This window comes from Phoenix dactylifera, chromosome 6 (genome assembly GCF_051530095.1).
Source record: "Phoenix dactylifera cultivar Ajwa chromosome 6, Ajwa_hap1_PhDact_Kaust_v1.1, whole genome shotgun sequence".
NCBI lineage: Eukaryota > Viridiplantae > Streptophyta > Magnoliopsida > Arecales > Arecaceae > Phoenix > Phoenix dactylifera.
In genome coordinates, this window is record NC_143195.1 from 37,230,630 (window position 1) to 37,255,424 (window position 24,795).

Below are 24,795 nucleotides of genomic sequence, written 5' to 3' on the forward strand. Positions count from 1 at the left end.
GAGGCGGAAAGCAGGGAAGTGGATGAGGCTAGAGGTCTTATCCACTTCTCCCCACCACCAACTCTCTCCCTCGCAATCTCGCGAGACAAGTATTTGCACATAGAATCATGGCTATCATGCAAATCATAAATGACCATGGTTGGCCCAAATTAGAGGACTGGGGAGAAAATTTGATCAAAGGTTTGCAGAAAAGCCGTTATACCCATGCCATAAAATGTGATGCATATGGCAACCGTTATACTATGTAAATGTTTCATACCAGGCCGGGCAGGCTGACTGGCCCGGCAGACATCTTAAACGGATTTGGGCTAGAGATGTTGGCCCAGACTTGTAGCGTTCGAGTTCAGTGGACCTACGTCCGCCGACCCCAATGTAGCGTAGCCTGAAAGCTTGTACGTAGTCATTCATCTGACGGCCCTTATGAAACCCAACACACTGGATCGGGCAACGTTGAGATTCGAGACACGGGAGAGATGTGATCCGAATCCTACGACTCCAGCGACAACCATCAACCATCGAGGGTTGATCCCCTCCCTCTCTCAAACCCCTCCTTCCGCTCCGCTCCGCTCCGGCCTCCAGGGTTTTTCTCTCCTTTCTGACCTCCGCGCCCCCAAGAAAAGGACGGCAGCATTTCCCTCCGAAGCTCCCACTCCAAACCCCCAGTCTTTACCATCGGTGGCCAATGGACGAAGAAGGCGGAGGCCATCAGGCGGAGGAGGCCCTGCGCCCTCCGAATCCGAGGACGACGTGGGAGGGCTGCAGCGTCCTCCTCGACATCAACGACGGCGACCGCCTCGTCTTCGCTCGGCTCTCCCCCGCCGCGTTCGTGCTTTTTCTTGGATTCTGGTTCTTGTATTTCTTCGATGGTTCAAGACTCACAGATGATAGTTTTTTCTTTCTTTCTTTCTTTCTTTCTTTTTTCGTGCCTTTTCTTGCAGGACTTTGAAGATTGGGAACAAGAAGTGCTTCTTGAGCCCCTTGATCGGTTGCCCCTTTGGCTCGTTGTTCCGAGTCGACACCGGCCCCAACGGTCCCCATCTGACACGCATCGCTTCTTCCTCTGCTCCGTCCCATGGTCGCTTTTTTCTTGACTATATTTTCGCCTTCTGGCCTTCGTCGTTTCTATTATTTCATTGTATTGCATGAGTTTATCCTCGAACACACACTTTCAAATATGAATGAAAAGGGCCTGAGCTCAGGCTTGATTTCCACCAGAGTTTAATAGCTCCACCAAGTTCAAGTTGTGGCCTTAAGCAATATAACTTTCTTTTTTTTTTTGCAATCAGTGGTGTGAGCGGGCAATTTATTCCAGTCAGTTTCTTGGACCCTTTTTTGGTGTGCTTGTTCATAAAGGTCTGTTCCTGCTTAAACATATCTATGGTGTTCTTTGTGTAGAACCTACCCAAAAAAATCACAGACTGCATGCCATCTTGTCATGATAATTCTGAAGCCGAATTCCACATCCCTTTTACCCAGTAATCCGTCAGTTCTAATCCATTCTTTCTAGGGACTGTCCATAATCTGCCTGCTTTCCATGGCAATTTAAATTCTTCTCGTCCTTCCTCCAAGAAACATCTAGATTCTTCTAGCTTCCTTTAATTCTTCTAGTGCAATGAATTTTAAAAGTGAATGTGGGTCGTGTAAGCTCAAATGCAGATGATGGATCAAACTAGCTCAAACTTAAATTCGACATAATTTGGACTTAACTTTGGCACTTGTGGGATAACCCTGATATTCCAACTAAGTTGATAGGATGTGCCAAAACTAGATTCGACCAAAATTGTCCAATGTTGTCTGCTTGCTTTGTATTGGATTCATATTTAATGTGACTCGAAGCTTCCCGACTTCTAATAACATTACCGAGTAACCAAAAACAAAATGTAGACCAATATTGGACATATTAGACCTAGACATGTTCTACATTAGCATTGCCTGCTTTATCGCTTGTGAAAATTTCTTCGCGTTGTCTCATTGGATGGATAATGAAAAGTTAATCAAATATAATGATCCCAAAGACTTCATTTACCTATGAACTTCTCTTACTTTGTAGTTGTAGATGGCCTATCATTATCCTGGTGGAATAAGATGCTTCTTCTCGCATTGTATTTTATGCTTTAGACTGGATACTGGAAAAAAGTGCATTAGATAAGACCCATAATGCTGTTTTGGCCATTTTATTTATTAGTATAGAATATATAGGTACACGATTAGTTACCTCTTAAACTTTAGTAAGAGTACAAACATGAAAGTTCTAATTACAACCAAAAGTTATGTTGGATCATGCTGTTATTTTCGTGTTTTGCTTATCTCCTTCTCTGACTTTTTTACTTGACAACTATTCTCACCAGCCCTTTGTTACCTGCAGATAATTGCATGCAAGAAAGTGATGATGGGCAGTCAATAGATGAACTTAAAGATAATAGATCATTGATTGACAATAACACAGCTCAAAATCTGTCTAGTGATGATATAGATGCAATGAGGAGGTTTGGAGATAATTTCTGTTGTCTTCTAATATTTTCTGTTATGTTTTGGTCATTTTTGTGTTAGCTCTGCATAAATTTATGTTGGTTGGAAATATTATTTCTGTCACTTGTTCATGTAATAATTGATGCACCAGGATCAAGGCCTTCCTCTTTAAGCATGTGTAAGTAGGTGTTATTTAGTGGACTAAAAATTTGTAGTATTAGAATATAAACAAGGAGATTCAAACATAACCACCTTCTAATGCTAGTGGACAACCAGGAGCCTATCTAGGACTTTGTTCAAGGGGAGTCTGCCTTTTCTATTTTACCAATTCAAAAAAAAAATGTTCAAAGCACCATTACTGCCGTCAAAACCAAGTTATTGAATAATGCGTACTGAACTTTAATGCAATTCACCAGTCATTCTCATTCTTTCATAGGCCTATTGATTGCAAATTTTTAGGTAATTAGATTATTTATTAGCTGTTTGCTGATTTTTGAATTCCAAAAGAACATTGTGAACTTATATGAGAAATTCACAAGTTACTAAACTAGGGATGTTATCTTTCTCCTTCTCCTGCCTTCACACCCCTCTTCACCCTCAACTGCTTCGTGGAGCTGACCCTCGACTATTTTTCAATAGGATCCTCCCATGCACATGCAATACATGAAAAATATAACAAAAAATAAAAATTAAAGGCATAATTTAATAATAGACAATTATTGATTTTTACTGTATGTTAAAAAACAAAGCTAGTCCTTTTGAAGCCAAAGTTATGTATTTGCTAGATATTATCACCTTAGATAAATTTACTTTTTTGAGAGTTTATTTGATATATAATTTAATTTTATTTTTTGAAAGCATAATTTAAATTACTGGATTTTAGTTGAATTAAGAAAAGGATATGATTGGATCCTAGACAAGGTATGGGAAAGCTATACTTCTGTCTAGAAACACTATAGGAGATTTTTGCATAGAAACTTTTTAAAATTCAAAACAAAACGATATTCAAGATTTTCAGTTGTTAGTGTTGGAGTTTAAAATTATAGGATTGGGTTGTCGAGATATGGATGGCTAGGGAGCAAAAAATATGTACCATAATAAGGTGTTAGACTTGAGATTTGTAGCGATAATAATAAAGTTCTTTGTTTTTTGTGTAACTAATTAGTATTCCTTCAAAGGTCAAATTTGATAGATTCAAAGGACCCCAGACGCTCTTTTTAATATACACACACACACACATGTACATGCATATGTATATCTATATGTGTATGTATGTGTATATGTATATATGGATGCATGTGTATATAAACATATATATGTATGTATATGTATATGTATATATATATATATATGTATATATGTATGTATGTATATACATACATACACATGCACTAGCAAGTAGGCATGTGCAATACACGTTTAAGGGAAGAGAGGAGAGAGTGAGTAGTTGTCCAATTTGTTTAAGAGTCAAATATGAGACCAATATGTTTAAGAGTCAAATTAAAAAAATAGAGTCCAATTTGTTTGGGACTTTTATGAATGAAGTCCGATCTGATTGGGAAAGGAGGAAAATATGCGTGCGGTAGTTAATGACAAGAAAACTTATGAGATAGTTAATGTATTTTAAGATAAACAGGGGTTATTCTCAGTATAATAATTGACAAATGGAATAGGAATATTCGCTGATTTCAAATCTGTCTTATTATATGTAGTATATATGTATGCATGTATGTATATATATTAAGGACTCAAGTCCCGATAGGACGTCCCGTGGGACACCGGAATGGAGTACCATCCCGAGTGTCAGGATACAGCCGTCCTGTCATTGTCCCAGCGTCCTGATTAGTATGTCTTGAGACATCCCCTGTACCAAGTATCTGGACGGGGGCATGTTCCGTTCCGTGGAAAAATCAGGACAACCCTGTCCTACAAAATTTAAAACCTTTATATATATGTGTGTGTGTGTGTGTGTGTATGTACACACCTCTTGATTTGTACATGTGCATATCCAATTTGAAAATATCAAATTTTTGTTATCAAGACTTTAAGGTCCAATGAAAATATATAGAGGCTCTACGTAATAATAATTCCCCCGCACCCTCTCCCCCCCTCCCCCACCCCCCCTCCTTTTCTGTCTCTATGCATTGGGGGTGACACTGGTGGGGTGTTTTCAATTGCATCTATTGGTCATTTTCATGTAAATTATGTGACATGGTAGTGGATGAATTTGAATTTACAAGATGCTAAACCATGCTGCTACAGAACATGGCTCATTGTAGGTATTAATAGAAAGCAAAATTGAATGAGGCTTACTGAAGGTTGGTGGAAGTAGCTACTTAATTATGGATGTACCTTTTTGGGTAAAAAAACCCATGGTATGTTGATTGTGATATTCTAATATGCTGAAGAGACTTCCTCCCCTTGATGAACTCGATGTTTGAAATGTCAATGCATCTGTGATGCTGTTAATCATTGACTCTACTGAGGTTGCAAATTATTAAAGTAATATATGAATGCGAAAAAAATGATAGTCTTTCCTCATTAGTTCAATCTGGCTTAACAGATATGAAGGTTGCAACTGTAAGTATCAATTCTTGTTTGAAAAGCAATTCTCAGAATTCAGTTGGACTTTATAGTAAATAGAATATAAAACTTTCGTTTTTAACATCATCAAGTGTTCATTTATCTCAGTGTCTAATTATTATAAGGATTGGTGGACCCAGTTTATTGACATTCAATGTTTCTTTTCTCTGATCAGGGAAGGTGCAACTGGTGATGAAATTGTGGAAGCTCTTATAGCTAACAGCTCAACATTTGGAACGAAAACAGCTTTTTCACAGGTGAGTGTAATGTCAAAGTTTAGGAAGCCTTGTTCTTTGAAAAATTCTGATCAAAAAGTCCATCTGCAGGAGAAATACAAGCTCAAGAAACAGAAGAAATATGCTCCTAAGGTACTTCTAAGGCGCCCTTCTACTCGAAGGTAATAAAACTGTCATTTAAAGTTAATTTCGTTTTGTTTTGATGTTATTTTCATGCATTGACTGTAATAAATTCATTGGAAGGTAAGCAAAATGAGATTCACCAGTGTCTAAATAAAACTTAATGTTTTTCCATTAAATGTTTCTATTCAGCATCATAAGTATTTTCTTGATCTATTACCTTTGAGTGGAACTCAATAAGACATAGAGGGATGCAGAGTTTTTTCAGTATGGTGTAATTCAAAGTTCACAAACTCGGTTCTGGAACTTGTTCAGGTACCATCTTAGTATAATGTTAGTACACCCGGTATAAGGGTTTGGTTTGGCGTACTTATATTCGGTATGTCCCTTGCACCATGTCCCGGTTTGGTACCGGTACAGTATGGTGTGCTCAGTATGCACCGGTATGGTATATCATGGTGCAATTTGTATGTTCAACAACTACCCAATCAACTATTGCAACTTAATTTTTAACTATTTTTCTGTGTGACATATAATCAAACTTTCCTATATGGGTTATTGAATTAGTTTGATTCTTGATGCATATTGACGTCTGGTGTTTTTCGCTTGTACATGATCCTTTATAAGGGAGTGTAACAATTAGATGTCTGATGGAAGCTGGCATAGTTTACAAAGAAAATGATTGGGAAGTGAAAGGATTTTTCTATGGATCTTGGAAATAAAACAACAAAGAAAGTAATGTGTGATGCATTTGTTAGTGCCAATTTTCAATTATGATCCTGATTCTCTATTTGAAAACTTTTATAACTGTTATCATGATAATGCACTACCGGCTCCAAAGGAAATCGTATGCTATGGTTTAGAATTAACCATTATACAAAATTCCCTTAAATTTCATCTTTCAGTCTCAAAGTTACAAAGTAAAATGTTGTTTCCTGCTGTAGGAGTGCTTTTCTTTTCCTTATAATGTGAAAAGTGATTTATAATTCTCAGACATTTTAGTTTTCTTTTCTATTGATATTTTAAGGGAACTGATGGTGATCACAGTGAGGAAATGCTGCATTTTTTTTTCTTTTAAATTTAGTTTAGGATTTTGATTTAACATCTATCATCGTTTTATGTATCACCACACTCTTTTGGAGAGCAAACAATTCAAGATTTTAAATTGGACATGCATAACAATGCCCAAAACTATTATGCATATGACAAGGGTTTCTTTAATCAATTCAATTGTTCTTGGCTAAATTAGTAAAGCTTTCATTTTATCAAACCAGTGTAAACACCTAATATCTCAAAAGAGTTGTTCTGTTGCAGATCTATAGATAATTTAGCAAAACCATCCAGGACATTAGTTTACAACATCTTAAACTCTCAGTAAAAAGTAAGTTGGAAGAATATTTGAATGACTCATTATTCATATCGATGAATAATTATCATGTTAAGCTTTGGAAAGCTCCTCTTGACTGTAGTATTCTTATTATATAGTGGGCTCATTTCCTGTGACATTTGTAGTCCACATAATGTGCTCATTTCCTGTGATATTTGTACTCCACATAATGTGCTCATTTCATGTGATATTTGTAGTCCAACAGTGCATTAAATAAATAGAAGTACTGTTGGAAATAAGAACTTGAAAAAGATATATATTTAGAAGTGCCATTTGTGCCTCAGTAAGAGGTATCATTCATGCTAATTGTAGGATATTTTATGATTTTTTTTGCAACATTTTTTGATCTATTATACTATTTATCCAAAAGGCATTTTTATAAGATTTTGATAACACATTGGACTTAAAAAAAAGAAGAAAACTTGATACTTTTTAAGCTTTTCGGACAAAGTCACATCTAAGCTAAGGTACTTCATATACTATCCTGTAGGGAAGGTTACATTATTCCTATTATTTTTTATTGCTTTAATTAATAGTAAAAAGAGTAGACTTTGTTGAGGCTATAATTATTTTCTTCTCATGTTTGTTACATCAAAGAATACATATTTCTCTTCTGAAACAATTATGGTAGTAGATTCTAGATTTTGAAATATTGCAACGTAATCATGCTTCATGATAGATTAATATAAATTAAAATTTTAGGAGACAATGTCATGCTTGTTTATGGAGTGTATTATCTTAATGATACCACCAACATATCTTTTTATGCTGGAACCAGGTTTACTTTGGCATGAGTGTCTACTGATTCTTTTTTTTGATCTGCGATCGAATTTATTTGTGCGTGTAACTAAATCCTTTTCCTTGTTATGCTCCTTTTGTTTGTTTTGCAGTATATGTGAGACATATTTCAAGAAATATCCTGCTCGGATAGGGTAACTATAATCAAAATTCTTGTATTCTTTGTTCCCTCTATTTGGATATCAGTTGTTTGTGGCATTGCTTTGGAGATATAGAAATATAGTATGTTGTAGGTGCTCAACCATGACAGAAGGAATAAAAATGTTGTCGTCTTGTCGTGTATTTTGACGAGTTAATATGTGGACAACATTTTTGTTTTAATTCTAGACTTTGTATTTACAATTGCTTGAGTGGGTTATATCTTGGATCTGTCTTGCGCTGAATAGTTTGTATTTGTATTTTTTTTGTAACCAACAAATAGCCCATTAATTGAAGTGGGTTTTACAAGGCTTGCTTTGCCATTCTCTTCTGTTGAGGATCATATTCTTTGTGAAGAGATATATCTGTTATTCAGTATTTTTTCATTGCCTATGATTTTGTTTGTATATATGACTTGTTTTAGTTGCTTATGTTTGTACATGTGCATTATATGAATGCCATATCAAAGAGGTGATGACTCGTTTTAAGTGTATGTGTTGCAATTACTCTTTGATGGATTCACTGAGTTATTCTAACATTCAGACCTTCGCTCTTCAAGCCCCATGGTCTTCGAGACATCGATTGAAATATTGCACATCATGCATCTTCTTGATAGGACCATCGTGATAAGAATCAAGGTTTAAAGTGCTGGTACCTGTACAGTACCTTACTAGTACAGTACAAAACCAGTATGATATGGTTCTGAACTGACACATGGTATGCCTCCATATGTCAGCTTATCGAAAATTAGGTATTGCACATATGTTGGTATGGTGCCAGTACCTTACTGGTGCAGATTGATATGTGGCAGTACTCAAATCTTACATTTTGCCTACCTGTGCTGATGCTTGGCACACACTAGCATGCAAAGATGGTCAGATATTTCAGAGTCCAGTATTAAGATGCTCAGATGCTTTTTTTTTCTTTTTTTTTTTTGAAAGAAATGGAGCTATTTTCATCATTTCATACTATTGTGTGTATTTTGAACATATGAAATTGATTTCTAAGTAATACATCATTATAATTATTTGAAAATGTGTGCTAGTTATTGTACGGCATACGCTTTGTGTAGTTTTGAATTATTTGTCATATGAACCAAAACCTTATTGCTACATTTACATTTTGATGACATGAATAAGCTCAAGATTCATGGTAAAAATTATTGGATATATAATTGTATCTGCAAAGACTAAAATGGTGTAGTTTTACTTGTGCTGCTAGTATTGTGGGAAGCTTGTATATAGGCTGCACAACTCCTCACACATGCACTAATTCAGCCTTGGCGCTCATTTACTTGAGCGTGAATCGTAATTTGCTTCAATGGTCATAAGATGTGGAAGTGGTGTGTTCTAATGAATTACGACTTTTTTGTAAGTATGTCAGATGATTTTGACATCATTTGGTTGGCCATATCTATAAACTAATGGGAAAAAAACCATTAATGAGAAGTTGCTGATTATCCAATTAATCCAATCTAAATATTTATATGCTTTCAACAGGGCATTCTCAAAGTTACAATTGATTTAATGTGCTTTATTTATTGTCTTTTTTCCTTAATGAAATAAAAACTGTTGTGTATGGTAGCATCTCATCTATGAGTGTCCTTCAATTTAATAAAAGAAATTGCCATGACATAATATTGTTTCTGATAGTTGCGTGTTTACTTGTACTATTAGCATATCCCCTTAGCAATAGCTGATAAATTATTGCTTGATAAGCACCATTTTTCTCCATTGATGTTCTCCTTTTATGATTCTTAGGTTTTTGCGCATGGACACACTATCTCTCCTACTTTCAATGGCTAATGTTGGTGCATACTCAGATATCCTTGTGGTGGATATGGTTGGAGGTCTACTTACTGGAGCTATTGCAGAACGATTGGGAGGTAGTTCTATTTTTCAGTATTCATGAAGTTCTGGATTTAGATTGGAAACTGTCAAAAGGTTTGTACCACAATTATTTTGTACCAAGTACTTCCAAAAATGACTGCCATATCATGGTTGGTATTGTTGGGGAGAAGAGACACAGTTATGCTTAAAATGTACAAAACATTGGCTAAGGCTACAATAAAAGCTGACTACAATAGATGACTTAATACTAGTTGTTCTTGTTTTATGAATTAGTATTGATAGAATACCGAGTTTAAACTTGTTCACATTATTTTCTGCGGAAATTAGTATTCCAAATTGCAAGTGTTGCATGGACAGGGATATGAGAATCAGATTCAAACATGTATGCAAATGTCTGGCTGGAGAGGAGGAAAAAAAAGATACGTGGGTTACAGAAAATGTAATTTTGACTAAATTATAATTGTGCTTTTAAATATTATTTATGTAAATATTAAAAGAAAATATTAAAAAGATATTGTTTGTTAGGATGTTTAAATATATGTTTCTCAAACTTTCCAATTAACTCAAGGATATAAAAAAATATTTTGCTAAATTGTTTCAATGCTGTCATCCTTGACTAATCTTCCAAAAAGAAACATACTCGTTCCTAACATCAAAATTGAGGATCGAACTCATTGTTCGAAGGGTTGAGTTTCTCTTCCAATCTTTTAAAGTGGCTACCATAGAACTTCCCAAATATCCAAGTGTTTGATAGATATCTGACTCAGATACATAACCAACATGGATTTTTGAAATTGGACATGAGATTGTAGCTTCAACTCCAATCAAAATCAACAATGATGTTTGTTTTAGGCATATTTTTAAGTTAAATAATTAACTAAAAAAGTCAGTGTGACTAATAAAATTGATGATAATTACTTTTGGAGATTAGAATTAATTAAGATATTATTTTTTATGTAAACTGATTCAGGTAACTGGTTTACTATGTCCTTTCCTATGAAGCATTGGGTTATGATGCATATTATGCATCCCACGGACTCATGCAACATGCACAAATACTAGAACTCAAACTGCAATATGCTATTCATGAATTGGTCCCATGTTTCTGGTAAGTCACAATGTACAATTGTATTGAGTGACGGCTATTATCCTAGTGAAGTAGTCTGGGAATAGTTCCATGTTTTAATAGGTTTTCTTTTCGTACGGTTAATCTTTTTGCCCATTTAATATATGCAAAGTACTGTTAGTGAACTATTGTAGCTCTTATGTGTTTTTACAGTTGTCCTATATATGAATTTGTTTTCTTCTTCAGGATGAATCATACTATGTAATTATGCATGTAGCGAGGATTGCTGAGAGTACATTAAAATGTGGTGCCTGTTGTCCATGTGACAGGTATAGGCTACATCTGCAGTACTTATTTTCGATCAATGTCCTACCCTTCAGATATAGTGAGAATGTTCAATTTCAATAGTGAAACATTGAGCAGGTATGCATTCTTTTGACAAGTATAATGATTCATCTGTAATCTATATTCAATCTGCTAGCTAAGATTGAGGGAGGAGTGAACAAGGAAATCTCTCCTTTTATACACAAATCAATATGCCAGCTAAAGGAATTTTATTGTGCTGTGATTAAAATTTAAATAGGTAAATCTGGGTTCGCTTGGCTTGTTCTGGTACAGTTTGCGGTATAGTTTTAGCTCATACCATAATAAATCATTTCTTTGTGTTACTTTCAGGAAACCTTGTTGATAGCACAGTGACGTGTTCAACATTTACACCTAGGTAAAAAATAATAATTAGGTGAAAGGTTAACGAGAAATTCAAGAAGTTTGGTGATCAAAATTGAAATAGTAAGGAACATTAAAAATATTGAGAGCTTGCAATAAATTGCAAATTCGGAAAAGTTTCAGAATATATATGAATAGCAAAAAACCAGAACTTTTGCAAGTTGCCAACAATTCAGAAAAGCATTGTTCTTTCATCACATCAATTTAAATTCAGAAAATAACCTAAAAATGGAAAAATAGAAAATGATTAGGAGAATTTTTCAAAAAGTCGGAGTATTCTGTTAATCGAATCAACAATATGCTCAGTTAGATGAATTTTCTATCTCTTTTGCTTGAGAAAGATTTGCTGGACTTGGGAGATTTAGTTGGCATAATTGCGTATGAATCAGATAATAACTTTTAAAAGAAATCCCAGAGCTTGGTATTCCAATTATAAATGGTATTATGCCATTGTTGGATGAAATGGGAGAGGAACGGAAGATAGAATTTCAAGATCTCATCCATGGTTCTTGTAAATCAGAATTATGCCCTGTAACTCAAAAGGAATATTGTAAGGTTATAGAACTTTTACATCATCATGCTAATGGTTGAAGGAGATTGAGGTGGTATGAAAGATGTTCACCTATTTTAAAAATTAAAAAGGCAGCTTTTAGTCTGATGGAAGGGATTAATGATGAACATCAAGAGAAACTCTCTTGTTGTCGTGTGTTCAAAATTTTCTTTCATTTGTTAATGTCAATAAGCAGATCGTAGAATTCGTGGAGTACGTGAGACAAAAGGACTGTAAATTGCTTGGATGTGGGAACATAATCTATTTCTTCTTTCCATCATAGGGTAGCTTGCTCTGCTGATTCTTAATTATGTTTTTATTGTACTAGTTTCCTCAGTCTTTTGGCAATTTACCATGCTACCTGTGACAAGTCTATTCCATCAAAAAAAAGAAGATCTGTGACAAGATGAAACAATCAATATTTTTCATAGTACCATGAATATTTATATTGCACCTTTTTGCTTGGCATGCTATGATGTATGGGCCTCTTTTCTTTTTAAAAGGTGGTAATAAATGTTATGTAGCATTCAATATCATGTGTCAGAAGTGTCAGGCATGACAATCTTAAAAGGTTTTTAATTAATTTCCTATAGATACTCATCCCATGACTTGTGTTCCTTATGTGAGTAAATTTGTCTTAGCTCTTTGGTTAGTCATATTCATCAGTGGAATGGTATTGCTGAGTGAAAATGTTCTTTCATTTCAAGTGCAGCCTTTGATACTTCGTATATCTGTTCTGGTAATTTTTACGGAGGCTGTGTAGATGTTGGTTGAGCTTATCATCCATACTATCTGCTAATTAGTTGTAATAATATTTGTCCTCTCAATCTCATCTTCACATGTTCTGCTGCACCTGTTTGTCCTTGTTGTCTACAGCTCACTCAGCCATGTGTGTCTAACTACATACTAAACATTAAAAGGTGCCAATATTACAATTCTTATGCATGGTGATTGTGAGGTGCTAGTAATGCAACCCTTATTCATATCCTGTGCTGTGCTATCCCTCTTCACTCCCACTTTCTACTGCTGATAACTTTGACTTCATCTTTATCCCTCAGGTTGTCTAGTCTCCTTTGGCCTATTAACACTTTTGCTCTTCTCTCGGCCTACCAGTATTTCATTTTGTTCTTATGGCTTATCAAAGTTGCTTTCTTACTGGAATGACCACTCTCTAGTCTCTATTCTATCTTCACCCCTCCAAATGTTTGTATCCCTTTTGCAACTGCCATCCTTGTATATGAAATACTTAACCAGACGATGCTTAGTCGCTTACTCTTATAATTTTAATGCTTTCTTGCATATGTTCGCTCCTTCCATTAGCCACATATATATTGTTAGGCGAATGGCATTGCTCATTGGCATTAGGCTATAGCCAAGTATTTACTTCGCCTTATTGCACCCACTTAACAAGTTCCCTGATTGGCTAACAATGTTCCTAATTCATGCAAGTGGTTATGCATTAACTTATTTGATGGAGATTTAACGATGAAATAGTTGTCTGACCATCACTTTGGTTTATGTTGATTATTAAATAAGTGGAAATCAGTGTCTTTTGCAAATTCAGTTGTGTGGTGTTCCATCAAATGCAGGATTGTTCAAGCTCCTTTTTCTGATCTCTGTTCTTCAGAAAACCTTGACCATGAAAACTCCAAATCACATGAGAATATCCAATCTTCAGAAATACAATCACAAACCAAGGATTCTTTGCTGACTGAATGTGCTTCCAACAGTTCAATAGCTTTATCTGAAGATCCTGTTGTCCAGGAAGGAGATTCTTTGTCAGGTGAACAGTTATCCCCCAGAAGAAATCATTTTTTTTGTTTGTTTTTCTGGAAGTGATCTGCCAGATGTTATGAGTACATGTCATTGTAGATTGCCGACATGGGGACAACTCTTCTAGAGGTTGCAAGTCGGTCAACCCGGGGAGGAGAGCGTCACCAGAACTTATAAAGTTATGGAAGGAAAAAGGCTTTAGCAGGTAAGGCATAAACTGAATATGGTTAAGGCAAGATCTTATTTTCATTGTTGGTAATTTGTTGTGTAGCTTGATGATTGCTGCTCCAGAACTGGAGGTGGGGAGCTTAGTTCAAGATCTGCTACCACTTTTGTCATATTCTGCACCATTTGCAATTTATCACCAATTCCTTCAGGTGACTATATATTTTGTATGATTAAAGTTAGCAGTTATTTCATATGCAAGCTACACCAAAGGAGTACTCACTTGTGGCACCATGTCCTGTTGGCTTGTTCATTTTTGTTATTAGCTGTCTCTTAACCGTGCAGTTGGAAGATTATTTCTGTTTATTGATCTTACTTATCCTGTCGGTGGTTAAATATGCAGCCTCTTGCAACATGTATGCATAGACTACAAACTTCGAGAATGGCCATTAATTTGCAAATTTCAGAGCCTTGGCTTCGTGAATATCAGGTCAGACTTTCTAATGTGGTTACATGTAAAGCCATTATCCTACCATTAACATGTAAGTGCATACGCACGTTCGCTAGCATGAGGTACAATTTAGATCACTAAAAGCAGTAACGGACATGTATATCTTTATTTTCTTTTTCTTAGTGTCATCTATCCATGGCTTATAATTCTTGTTCATTCTAAAGAAACACATGTTTAGTTCAAATCAGCAAGCTTAGCCACCATGGGACTTCAGAAACTTTGTGCAACCATTACATTTTTCTTACCTGTAAGAGGACATCATAACAGAAAGCTAATTTTCAGGGTTTTGCCATGATGCCCCCTTATGGGTAAAAAGCATTGTTCATTAGATATCTTGTGCAACATCATCCAGTCACCATTTGCTACGAAACTTTCACCAAAATCTTAGGACGTTTGTGACTGTTACTGGAGAGATGAGTGTCTAAGACTGATTCTGTTGTTTCCATGTTTGGTTATCTTCAGAACAGCCATAGAGATGCCTCCCAGCCACTCAGTCAAGTTGTTTAACAAATTATAAAATATCGAAAGCTCACAGGCCATGATGACTCAATAATGTGCTTCTCCACCGTTATTCAATGAAACTTTATACTTTAACCTTTTTTCTTGTGTTAATTCTAGCTGACCCCTGTTGACCGGTAGAGTTTGTCTGGGAGAAAAAAGCTAGTATGTTTAGAGTAGTGCAAGTTTTTTTTTTCAATTCATCTGTAGGACAAATGCATAAAGCCATGCAATCCTGAGTCAAAGTATGGTTTTTAAGTGAGTATTTACAGTAGCACCATCTGAAGTCATCATGTGTTGATTACTGCTAGAGCTGCAAATCAGTTGATACCAACTCACTTTGTTGCAACACTATTTACTCCAGATCTTGCTTCTTCCTTCGACACTGCCTTCTCCTTTTCCTCCCCTTCTTTTTTGTTATGATGATTAGAAAACAATGCTTACAGTGGTGACAATGCACTTGGTCTTCCAACAAAAATTGCCATGTTGCTGGCCTAATCTGACCAACGTCAGATTCAGAACACCAACACCTATCTGGAAGTGCAAGATGACCAACACTGGCTAACTAATCCATGGTGACATCATAGTATTGAGAGAAATGATGTTAACCCTAAACTCCAGCCAGGTCATTGTTTCATCGAGAATTTTGGTTCTCACTGTTAACGACATAGATAGTAAACTTTCTTTAATAGGTATTGATATATCCTTTTAGTCTAACTTGGTTATAATGCATGTTAAGTAGTCTTGGTCTTTATATTTTAGATTCAAGGTAAACATTTTTGGTGGTACGGATGCCTTAAATGAATATTTCTCGTTTTTCCAAATGCTGATGCAGGTTCTTCCTGCGCGTACTCATCCAATGATGCAGATGAGTGCATTTGGTGGTTACATTTTAAGTGGAATTAGAATTTGCAGCAGCGAAGCTGGCAATGGAAATAATTGACAGCTTTGATCCCAAGGCCTTGTGTTGTTTTCTTAGCAATCAGGAAAATGCAGGCAAGGCTAAAGCAATAGACGCACCTTCTTGGAAGACTTCCATAACAACGCAGACCAGATGAGGTACTCCTCTCCTAATTTATTTTCTTGTAGAGAGTTCTATCTCATCCCAATGGGATGTGTCTGCGTTTTGTATTATTTCTAGTATCACATTTCCTTGATAATTATAAGATGAATTTTGTAGCCACTTGGGATGAGTACAACCAGCAAATATATTTTTTGATATTTATATGAAGTTATTTTTATTGAACTGGAATATGACACATGCGATGCTTGTGCTGTGAAAAAATATAAATAAATAAATAATAAATGTTAAAGGATTTGAACCCTTGACCTTAGGGTTTAGAACCATACGATCTCAACTACGCTAGTGGGGCGTAGGGTTCAGAAACGCATGGCTGGGAGAAGTGCGGTATATGAAACGGTATTTTGGGAACTGAAGGTTGGGGTCATATGAACTGAAGCCCAACAGGAACGCTGAGGGAGTTTCAGTTTAATAGTAAAATAGATATCGTATATTATAATTATTGAAGCACACTCAATAGGCACGGGTACTAGTGTCATAATGTATTTCATATATCTGAACTGCTAGAACTGATGTGTTGCTTCTTGGACAAGGCTTTTGGAGTTGCTCTATTGACTGTAATGAAAACAAACAAATCTCTTCTTCAAGTTTCTTGATTTGGAGTGACAAATTTCCTCCTTTTATCATTAATCCCTACCGATACGTGGAATTTGCATATTGAAATAAATGATTATGGTTCGTGTATATGCCTTTAATGTATATACTCTGCTTGGCTATGTACATGCGTACTTGTGTTACAATTTGTAAATGGTTCCAAAAATAAGAATTGCCGAACAATACTGAACAATCGTATTGAACAAAAAGGGATGAAGTTTCAACCAAACGGGAAAATAAGAGGGAATTTTGTAGCTATTTTGGATTAGTCTCGGGGGATTTTGGGCTGTGAAAATGATATACAGGACTGCTTTCATCAATTTCTCAAATATCTTTTTAGCGGTCAAGGTTTTGGTAGAGTTTCTGCAGTTCCAGTTTCCTCCAGCGAAGCCTGTCGGAATTTTGGCACCATGGTTTCCTCCCGAGAGAGTACCCAACCCAGTTCCAGCTTTAAACCACCCTCCTCCAAGGCAGAGACTCCTCTTTTAGATCAAAACTCTGAATTTTTAAGGCAATTTCATGTTTTATTTTCATAGCACAGACAAAATGTTTCTCTAGACGATGACTTTGACTTCACATAAAATCTTGGTAACCATAAATATCAGAGCATGTCTTTTTACCCAACTTAAGTTATTATCATCATCTGCAAACATATATGTATTATGATTTTCTGCCCCAAAAACTTGTGGGGAAAGGTGAGTGTGAATTGGGGCGACAAATACAGCATATTATCAACTAGTCCATTAATATTAAGGAAATTAGATAACTTCTATGAAGTCCTTGATGTAATCGCTGTTCGTTCTTTTACTATTGATCTAGGTTAATCACCCTCACTTTGGGAACCGGACAATGACGAGGGAGGAAAGAGGGCAGTAGATGAAGACTCCAGAGGCCCATGAACCACTGAGTTGGATGAAACAGATATGGGGTTGCCCTCCAGCTGCAACATAAGGCTCCCAAGAATCTCGGTTAATGTTTTCTTGAACTCTGCTTCATCCACAATCTTCCCATCGTCTGCATTTGCCATTTTGAAAGCGTCTTTCACAAAAGCATCAACCTGAAACAGTAACCAGACTGTTACGACCTTGAAACGATAATACAGAATTATAGTAATTCCAACATCCAAGGTGTCATAATATATTTGTAAAATGTTTCGAGGATGGATCGCTTCGGAAGAACATATGCAGATAGAAAGGGAACAATAATTTGCAGAAAAAATTATGAAAGAAAATATATAGGAATATCAAAGAGATGGTTAGCACTTGATTTTTCTGGAAAAAATAGGGTAACCCAAAAAAAAAAGCCTTCCATTGTTGGATAATTGTAAATTATCTAACAGGTCTATAAATAAAATCTGGAGGCATGTTTCTTCTAAAGAGAGGAGTTTGAACGTATTAAAGATCTATGCACATAGGCAACAAAGTAAGACTAAGGTTACATATAAGAAAGGGAGACCGGCCAACTAGCTCAAAAATCTCCTGTGGTGGAATGTGGCTATAATTGATGAAATTTTGTGGGAACCATGAGTGAGAATTGAACATTCAGTTGTTGCAATACAAAAACAACTATTTTCAGCTTTAAAGGATCTTTTAGAGAAAAATATCATAGATTTTTTGCATCAATACTGTACACAAAATATGTATGCACTTATTTTATGCATTTTTAAGATAGTATGAACTTCTTTTTTTTTCTTAACATAACAGAGGGAGCATCATGGATATAATGCTGAGTTGAACATTAGGGAAACACCTCAAGGTTCCAAACCCAAAACCTCCCAAATGGAGGAAGGCTGCAATCGTTGGGCTATAGCCTATAGATTCTTCAGTTTAACTACTTTGGAGTCTTTATCCATTCGCAAAAAAAAAAAATCCCACTTCGGAGTCTGTATTTGATAGTCTTCAATATAGTCGACTAGATCCAGTGTTTTTCTCCAGCTGTTTCTCAGAATTTCTCTACAGGTCCTCAAGCTCCCAACAAATCATATACCAGATGTTCTAATTTGAAATTATTTAAGCATGTAGATTACCTGATCAACAGCACCATGAGGAGGTAAATCTTCAGAGGAAGCCATCCCATCCAGCGCAACACGAAGATGGTTCTTTGATGTTTTCTGATGCTGATCCTTCGGTAGGTCTCTCCACACCGAATCAAACAACTGTATTGACCCACAATGTAATGTTTAATGAAGATTAGAATATTAAAGAAAAGATTGAGAGATGATTGCTTCCACTTTTGCCAAGAAATGCTGGGGAAAGTTTCTGAGTTATATAATCTAAAATTATCTAATAGTTCTCAATATGATCAATTAGTCATGTTATATGGTCAATTCAGTTTTCTTTTTTCATCTCTTCAATCATTGGGCCGTGAAAATTTACACTTTCACATGGATGTGTAATGTCATGTTTTAGTCTGCTTCATCAAATTACGTCATGCATGGCGAAGCATTTGACTTGCCGCTGTTATTTGAGCATGCAAGTCAGACCTAATGGCACTACTACTTCTTGTGGTCTGAATAACTTCAACTAAGTGAAACCAAAGTTAAACTATTGCATGACAGATGGAGATTATAGATGATTATGTTCACATCATGAATAAAGCTAGTTGTTTAACATAAGATCTATTTGTTAATGTGCCCAAGCAAGTGTTAATGCACGATTCATCTCTAGATTATCCAACAAGATAAGATTTCTCCTCCCCACCCCCCCACCCCCCAAAAAAGGGAAAAAGAAAATGGTGGAAGACTATACTAATTGCAGCACTTAAGGTTTCATGCAATTTTTGTACCTGATCATCTCTAGGGCCTTATTGGTGCATGCACAAAGTGGAATGGCTTGTTAAGGAAGAAGCCTTTCATTATGGAGATTGTAGCTCTAATTGATCTACAGCTTTCCAAATTATCTAGGAGAAGCACAAAGCATTTTTACTAGTTGCATAATAAGGCCAATGAGAGGGGCTGACAGCACCTAGTGTGTGCCAGGGTTTGCTCTCCACTTCTCTCGTAGGTTGAGGGTGTGTGTGTGTGTGAGAGAGAGAGAGAGAGAGTCCTTGTATGATTTGGAAAACTCTGGCACAACATTGTGCCCGATTTTGGCTTCTTGGATTTAGACCTATAAAAACAAATCAAATCTCAGATGGTGCATTCCATCAAATTAAAGAAATGATTTTAAAAAATAATTGCAAATGAAGCTAATTTGGAAAACAAACCTGGACAACCTTTTCCAGAATTCCAAACAAACTTTGCCTGTGAGGAACTGTGCATTGGGTTAATATTGATAAGGTTGGAGCAACCATATAAATACCTAGCCCCCATTATCCTGAACAATTTTTCGACCCATGAGTCCCTTGTATATGACACAGAAGGGCCAACCAAGCTACAACATTGATCACAGCAAATGTCTATTTGATGTCTCTCAGCACTTCTGTGGTTTCATTTTCACTAAAGCGATAGACAAGAGAACAGCTTATCTTTATATTCTCATCTATCATATCCATACTCCATATATAAAAAATTTGATATAAAAAGCAAAAGCTTTCGTTTCTGTAGCAACTCCCATTTAAGACACATCTTAAAACGAACCAAGATCTTCAAAATAGCAAAAAAAAAAAAAAAACTGTTTTCTTAAGGGACTGTTTTGATGCATGCATGCTGTCTCCATGGATATCCGACTAATGTGCAACCGGGGGATGCCTGGATTGCACAATTTCCCCAAAAAGAGAAAAAGAAAGGATGTTGGAATCCTTTTAAAAGGTGATTTCTACTGTTCCTATTTTCTTTGGATGATGCAATCCCTGCATCTGCAGTTGCACAACTTTTTTTTTTCCTCCCTGCTTCTACGCCCCTGCTCAACTTTAGTCTATACATGCAAGTGTGTCCAAATAAGCCAACCAACTTATTTGAAATGCAAAATAAACACATCTTTGGAACAATTTCAGTTGCGAAAGCATGGAAAAATATATCAAAAGCAAATTTAATTATAAAATATTTAAAAGCATGGTGTTGATATTAGAATCAACCTTTTCCAATTCAAAATTGTTGGACAATAGTCTCTTGATGCCACTCCCATCAAAGGTGTTTTCACTGTGGGCAACGATGACAGGGTGTCCTTGGAGGTGCTGGATGATGCTGTTCAAAAGCTTCTTAAATTCTTCTAAGAAGATCTCTTGAGAAGCAGGCTGTTCAAGCCGGCCGGTAGAAAGTGATTGTAATGCAGGCTCCACAATGTTGCTCATGACCTAAAATGCATAAAAAATATGGCTTGTTATAGAAATACAAAGCCATAGAAACATGTCACCAGCTTCTAAGTTTGATGGATCTGTGTTCCCATGGTACGCCATACTGCATACCGTACAAATTTGGTAATGGTACATGGTACAGGAGACGTACCGATACTCAGTATACCGAAACTATCTCTTATACCGGGCATACCAGTATAGTGACATGATGGCACTGATATAGAACTCAGTACCAAGACAACGTACCATGCATGTTCCACTATGAAGATATGGGATCATATGCTGCAAATAAGCAGACTAGATGTGCTTAATAGTCCTCGCAACATTGAGGAAAAGTGTAAACGTAGTAACTCCTCATCATATCATAGGCAAGATATGAGTGCAAGTGCATATAGAGATATATTAAGTGCTCTCAATTACCCAAGAGTCAGAAGCTGGTGGCATGCCATGCTCAACCGTGAGTTGTTGAAGACCCACTGTCAAGAGCTTGTGGAGAGACTCATTTGCCGACTCCACCGAGAATATGGCAATTGCCTCTGGTTCAAATCTTGGGCTCTCAACAAACTCTTTCAGATCTTCTCCATCAATCCTCAAGATCACGATTGGATCCCTTTTAAGCCCAGCTGCCATGCCCAACAAAATATCAGAAAGCACCTCCTTGAACTCGGACTTGCTCGCTACTTCTCGCTTTCCATGTGTGAATTCATTCAAAACCTTCAGAATAGTACAGAGCCATCATCGCTTACGTAGATTAATGCACAAAGATTATAAGTTAAATAAATTCTACCCTTACTCATTCTCCATTTTGGAAGCTAAATTTGCAAATTGCAGAGAATGTAGAAACAGAGCTATAAGAATCATATTACAAGATGCCAGTCTATGGTGATCACCATCTCAAATCAAAATACAGACTGAATCCAGGCTGTTTAATGGTGAACAAAAGAGAGCATTACTTGATCATCTCATCCATATGGTAAAGAAAGTCTTGCATCGATCCAGGCTAAGCATGGAGTATATCCTACAATAGGTCTGGTAGTGGCTAAAATAAGCTGATGGGTATTCCATTCAGTGGATGGATGTAGATTAAACATACTCTTTAGATATATGCACTTGGAGATGATCTGCTTGTTTAGGTGCTAGGTACTTAGTTTCATTTCTGAAGTGCAAATCAAAATTGATCCACAGCATTCTTTTGCTAAGGTGATTTTTAAGGCTCACAGTTCATTTGTGCTTTCACTATGACCCGCACAATGTGAGACATTGGACCAAACCAAAAGGAAACAACTTGCCACAATGATTCTGTTCTTTTTCCAAGGGCAAATTATATCCTGCACCATATGCATCAACATAATCATGCACCATATTATCCCATTTTTATGGGTCATCATGGAGCCTTCAGATATAAAATGTTCTGATTGGTGCGGTGCATGGCCATATGGTGCATGCGGTCCAAGATATAATAATTTTTCTTTTTTAGGACAGGTAGAGCATGAGTTGCATCACTGCCATGTAACCCTGAGAAGACATGTTGCTGGTGCAAAATATAATAATTTTTTTATTATTATTTGAGATGCCGTTACATTCCAAATGGTTTGAAATTTCGCGCAGGCACCTTCCAGAACAACCCAGCCGTGTGGTCAGGAATTGTTGGCAGTTGGAAACCTAAGTAGAGGATTTGTCGTTAATCGCCGTAACCCCAAATATCCAAAAGCGTCCTAATTTCAGCAGGGCCCACTCCATACGCACATGACGCAAACTCCAGGTGTCGGCTTGGTGGCCCTATTAAGACTAAACTGTACAGTAGCCTAATCAGCTGATTCGCTCTAATATCCGGATGGAGATGGGACAAAGAGGAGGAGAATATTCCGAGGAGATGGTGGTGGTGGTGGTGGTGGAGAGGGGTACCTCAGAGTAGATGTGGTCGGAGTCCGGCGAGGTGCCCTGGGCCGAGAGGCCGAGGGCGGCGCCGATGTTGACAACGGCAGGCTGGAGCTCCTCGAGGGAGAGCTTGCCGTCATCGTTGACATCCAGCTCCTGGAACTTGTGCTCCACGAAGCTGGTGAATGCCTCCTTGTTCTCCACCAGCTCCCTTATCTTCGTCCCGTCCAGCACCACCTTCTTCTCTTCCCCTCCCCTCCTCCTCTCCTCGCTCTTCCTCCTCCGCAACCAACTCGCCATTTCCCCACTCCCTCCCCAACTCTATTTATTAAAGGTGGCAGAGATTGATAAAAAGGAAAAGGGAAAACAAGGAAGGGTGCAGGGAGTGTGAGTCCTGTGATCTCCTTCCTTGGCCCTTCCCCTGCCCTTAATTATATCTCCTCTCCCTCTCCCTTTCTAGTTTTTCTTGGCTTTGTGTTTTGGGGTGATTAGCGTGAAGAGGGGGACTCTGGGTTTGTGGAGGGAAATGAGCGGAGGGAAAACACGCAACGGACATCGGCCAGCCCCTGGGTTTGGGACACGTGGGGATGGGCGGCTTTAGCTTGGCTCTTTTTTTTTTGTTAAATAGGATAAATTAAACTAATTGATTGTAAATAAATGCGTGGAAGCCAACAAACAGAATATTCAGCAAAGAAAGATTTATCATAAAATCATACCATCCAACCAACTATACTATTAATTTTTTATTATATATATATAAAAAATAATAGCATACATAATAAAATATAGTGTGTTAGTGTGTGTATCAAACATCGATAATTTTTTGAAAAAGAATAAAATCAAATATCAGCAGATGATGAATCCATCTAATAAATTTTATATAATTTCTCTTCAAGCAAATATGGAGCATCGTAAGCATTTGAACAGAATAAAAGAATGGCAGAGTCTTACTAGCATTTCTAATAATAAAGCCTACCCCAACAAAACTATTTTTTCTTTAATTTTGAAGGAATAGGAGCCGATGGCTCCCCCCCTCTCCCAAAGAAAAAAAAAAAATCTGTATTATTTTTAAATTTTTTTTGCATGAATATTCTTATAAATATCGAATTTTGCAAAAATATCTTTCCAAATTGATATTTGCATGTATACCATCGTAAAACACTTATTTTGCTATTTTATTTTTTTATCTTTATTTTTGCATATGTACTTACACCATCTAATGCTGTTAAAAAATTAACGATTTCAAATAAAAATGATGAAAATATTGTTAATGAGTAGATGTGCAAAAAAAATATTTATGACACAATTACGGTGAGAGACAAAAAGTAATTTCATAATTTTATATTATTTTTAATTAAAATAGATATAGTTTTTATTAATGGTGTTAGAAGAATCGTTATATTAAAAAAAATTTGTGCAAAAACAATATTTTATAATAATAAAAAATAAATATAAATTTTTAAAAATATTTATATAAATTTAAATTTTTAGAAAGATATTTATAAAAAAAAATCTGTCGAAGTAAATCGTCTCATCCTCCAAAAGGGGTGGGAGAACATAATTGCCGAATCGTCCCTTGTCGCCATTCCCAACCATCCCTGTCAGTGTGTGGGGAAAAAGATTATTATTTGCCTACCAGCGCGTGACCGCAGTGCAGCGTTTGGTGGATGAGAGCTGGCCGCAATGCTAATGGGATGGACGACATGGTTTGAGCCCATAACTCACTCATCAGGACCTTTCTAACATTCTCTCTTCCATGGAAATATGAAGACCGGATGCTCTCTGCTTGAACACGGAGTCTGAAAGAGCGTATCGCTTTGCAGGTAACCTCGGTGGTGCCAGATGTGACGTACTCATACGTGATTTTTGTGCTGGAGCCCAAAGAGGTAACTGAGCCGGGCCCACGGATGGAGAAGATATGAGTAAAATCGGCCGGGGTGCCCAATACATGGTCATTTTTAGCCGCATCGAACATTCTTCTGGCAGGGTGGGGGCCCAGTAGGGACTACTACACGGGGGTGGGCTTATCTCTTCCTCCCTCCCTTTCCCTTTTTCTCAGCAAAAAAAAAAAAAAAAAAACTTCTCCTCTGTCCTGCAAACATATGTAACAGCTGCAGTTTGATGCAATTTGGATGATTG

The 24,795-nt window shown here is 36.7% G+C and overlaps 2 protein-coding genes across 4 annotated transcripts; one reads left to right on the forward strand and one right to left on the reverse strand.

The window, feature by feature from the left end:
* The first annotated feature begins 434 nt into the window (after positions 1–434).
* LOC103703879 (eukaryotic initiation factor 3 gamma subunit family protein) lies at positions 435–18,843 on the forward strand. 3 transcript variants are annotated; one of them, XR_015988307.2, is made up of 14 exons: positions 435–822; positions 939–1,075; positions 2,366–2,486; positions 5,228–5,309; positions 5,379–5,449; positions 7,686–7,727; positions 9,492–9,616; positions 10,977–11,070; positions 13,513–13,706; positions 13,796–13,901; positions 13,968–14,073; positions 14,265–14,351; positions 15,706–15,929; positions 17,365–18,843. XR_015988307.2 is itself a non-coding variant. In XM_008786903.6 (13 exons), the coding sequence occupies exons 1-13, from the start codon at positions 683–685 to the stop codon at positions 15,811–15,813; spliced, it is 1,413 nt and encodes a 470-aa protein (XP_008785125.4). In that variant the 5' UTR covers positions 435–682; the 3' UTR covers positions 15,814–16,116. The 3 variants fall into 3 exon arrangements, 2 of the variants coding, with proteins under 2 accessions (XP_008785125.4, XP_089779796.1); XM_008786903.6 differs by lacking the exon at positions 17,365–18,843 and having other exon boundaries at positions 15,706–16,116; XM_089923670.1 differs by lacking the exons at positions 7,686–7,727; positions 17,365–18,843 and having other exon boundaries at positions 560–822; positions 15,706–16,116.
* On the reverse strand, positions 17,135–23,224 carry LOC103703878 (uncharacterized). Its single transcript, XM_008786902.6, has 5 exons — positions 22,684–23,224; positions 21,199–21,492; positions 20,560–20,778; positions 18,572–18,700; positions 17,135–17,602 (listed from the first exon to the last, which is right to left on the reverse strand). Exons 1-5 carry the CDS (start codon positions 22,954–22,956, stop codon positions 17,366–17,368), a joined length of 1,152 nt encoding a protein of 383 aa, XP_008785124.4. The 5' UTR covers positions 22,957–23,224; the 3' UTR covers positions 17,135–17,365.
* Positions 23,225–24,795: the final 1,571 nt, after the last annotated feature.

Excerpts from the sequence above, each read along its gene's own strand:
- LOC103703878 (XM_008786902.6), bottom strand. The coding sequence starts at position 22,956 with ATGGCGAGTTGGTTGCGGAGGAGGAAGAGCGAGGAGAGGAGGAGGGGA. Across the intron at positions 20,779-21,198 it reads CACCAGCTTCTGACTCTTGG|GTCATGAGCAACATTGTGGA; the intron begins GTAATTGAGAGC and ends TATGCATTTTAG. Across the intron at positions 18,701-20,559 it reads ACAATTTTGAATTGGAAAAG|TTGTTTGATTCGGTGTGGAG; the intron begins GTTGATTCTAAT and ends GGGTCAATACAG.
- LOC103703879 (XM_008786903.6), top strand. The coding sequence starts at position 683 with ATGGACGAAGAAGGCGGAGGCCATCAGGCGGAGGAGGCCCTGCGCCCT. Across the intron at positions 9,617-10,976 it reads TATTGCAGAACGATTGGGAG|GTATAGGCTACATCTGCAGT; the intron begins GTAGTTCTATTT and ends TCCATGTGACAG. Across the intron at positions 14,074-14,264 it reads TTTATCACCAATTCCTTCAG|CCTCTTGCAACATGTATGCA; the intron begins GTGACTATATAT and ends TTAAATATGCAG.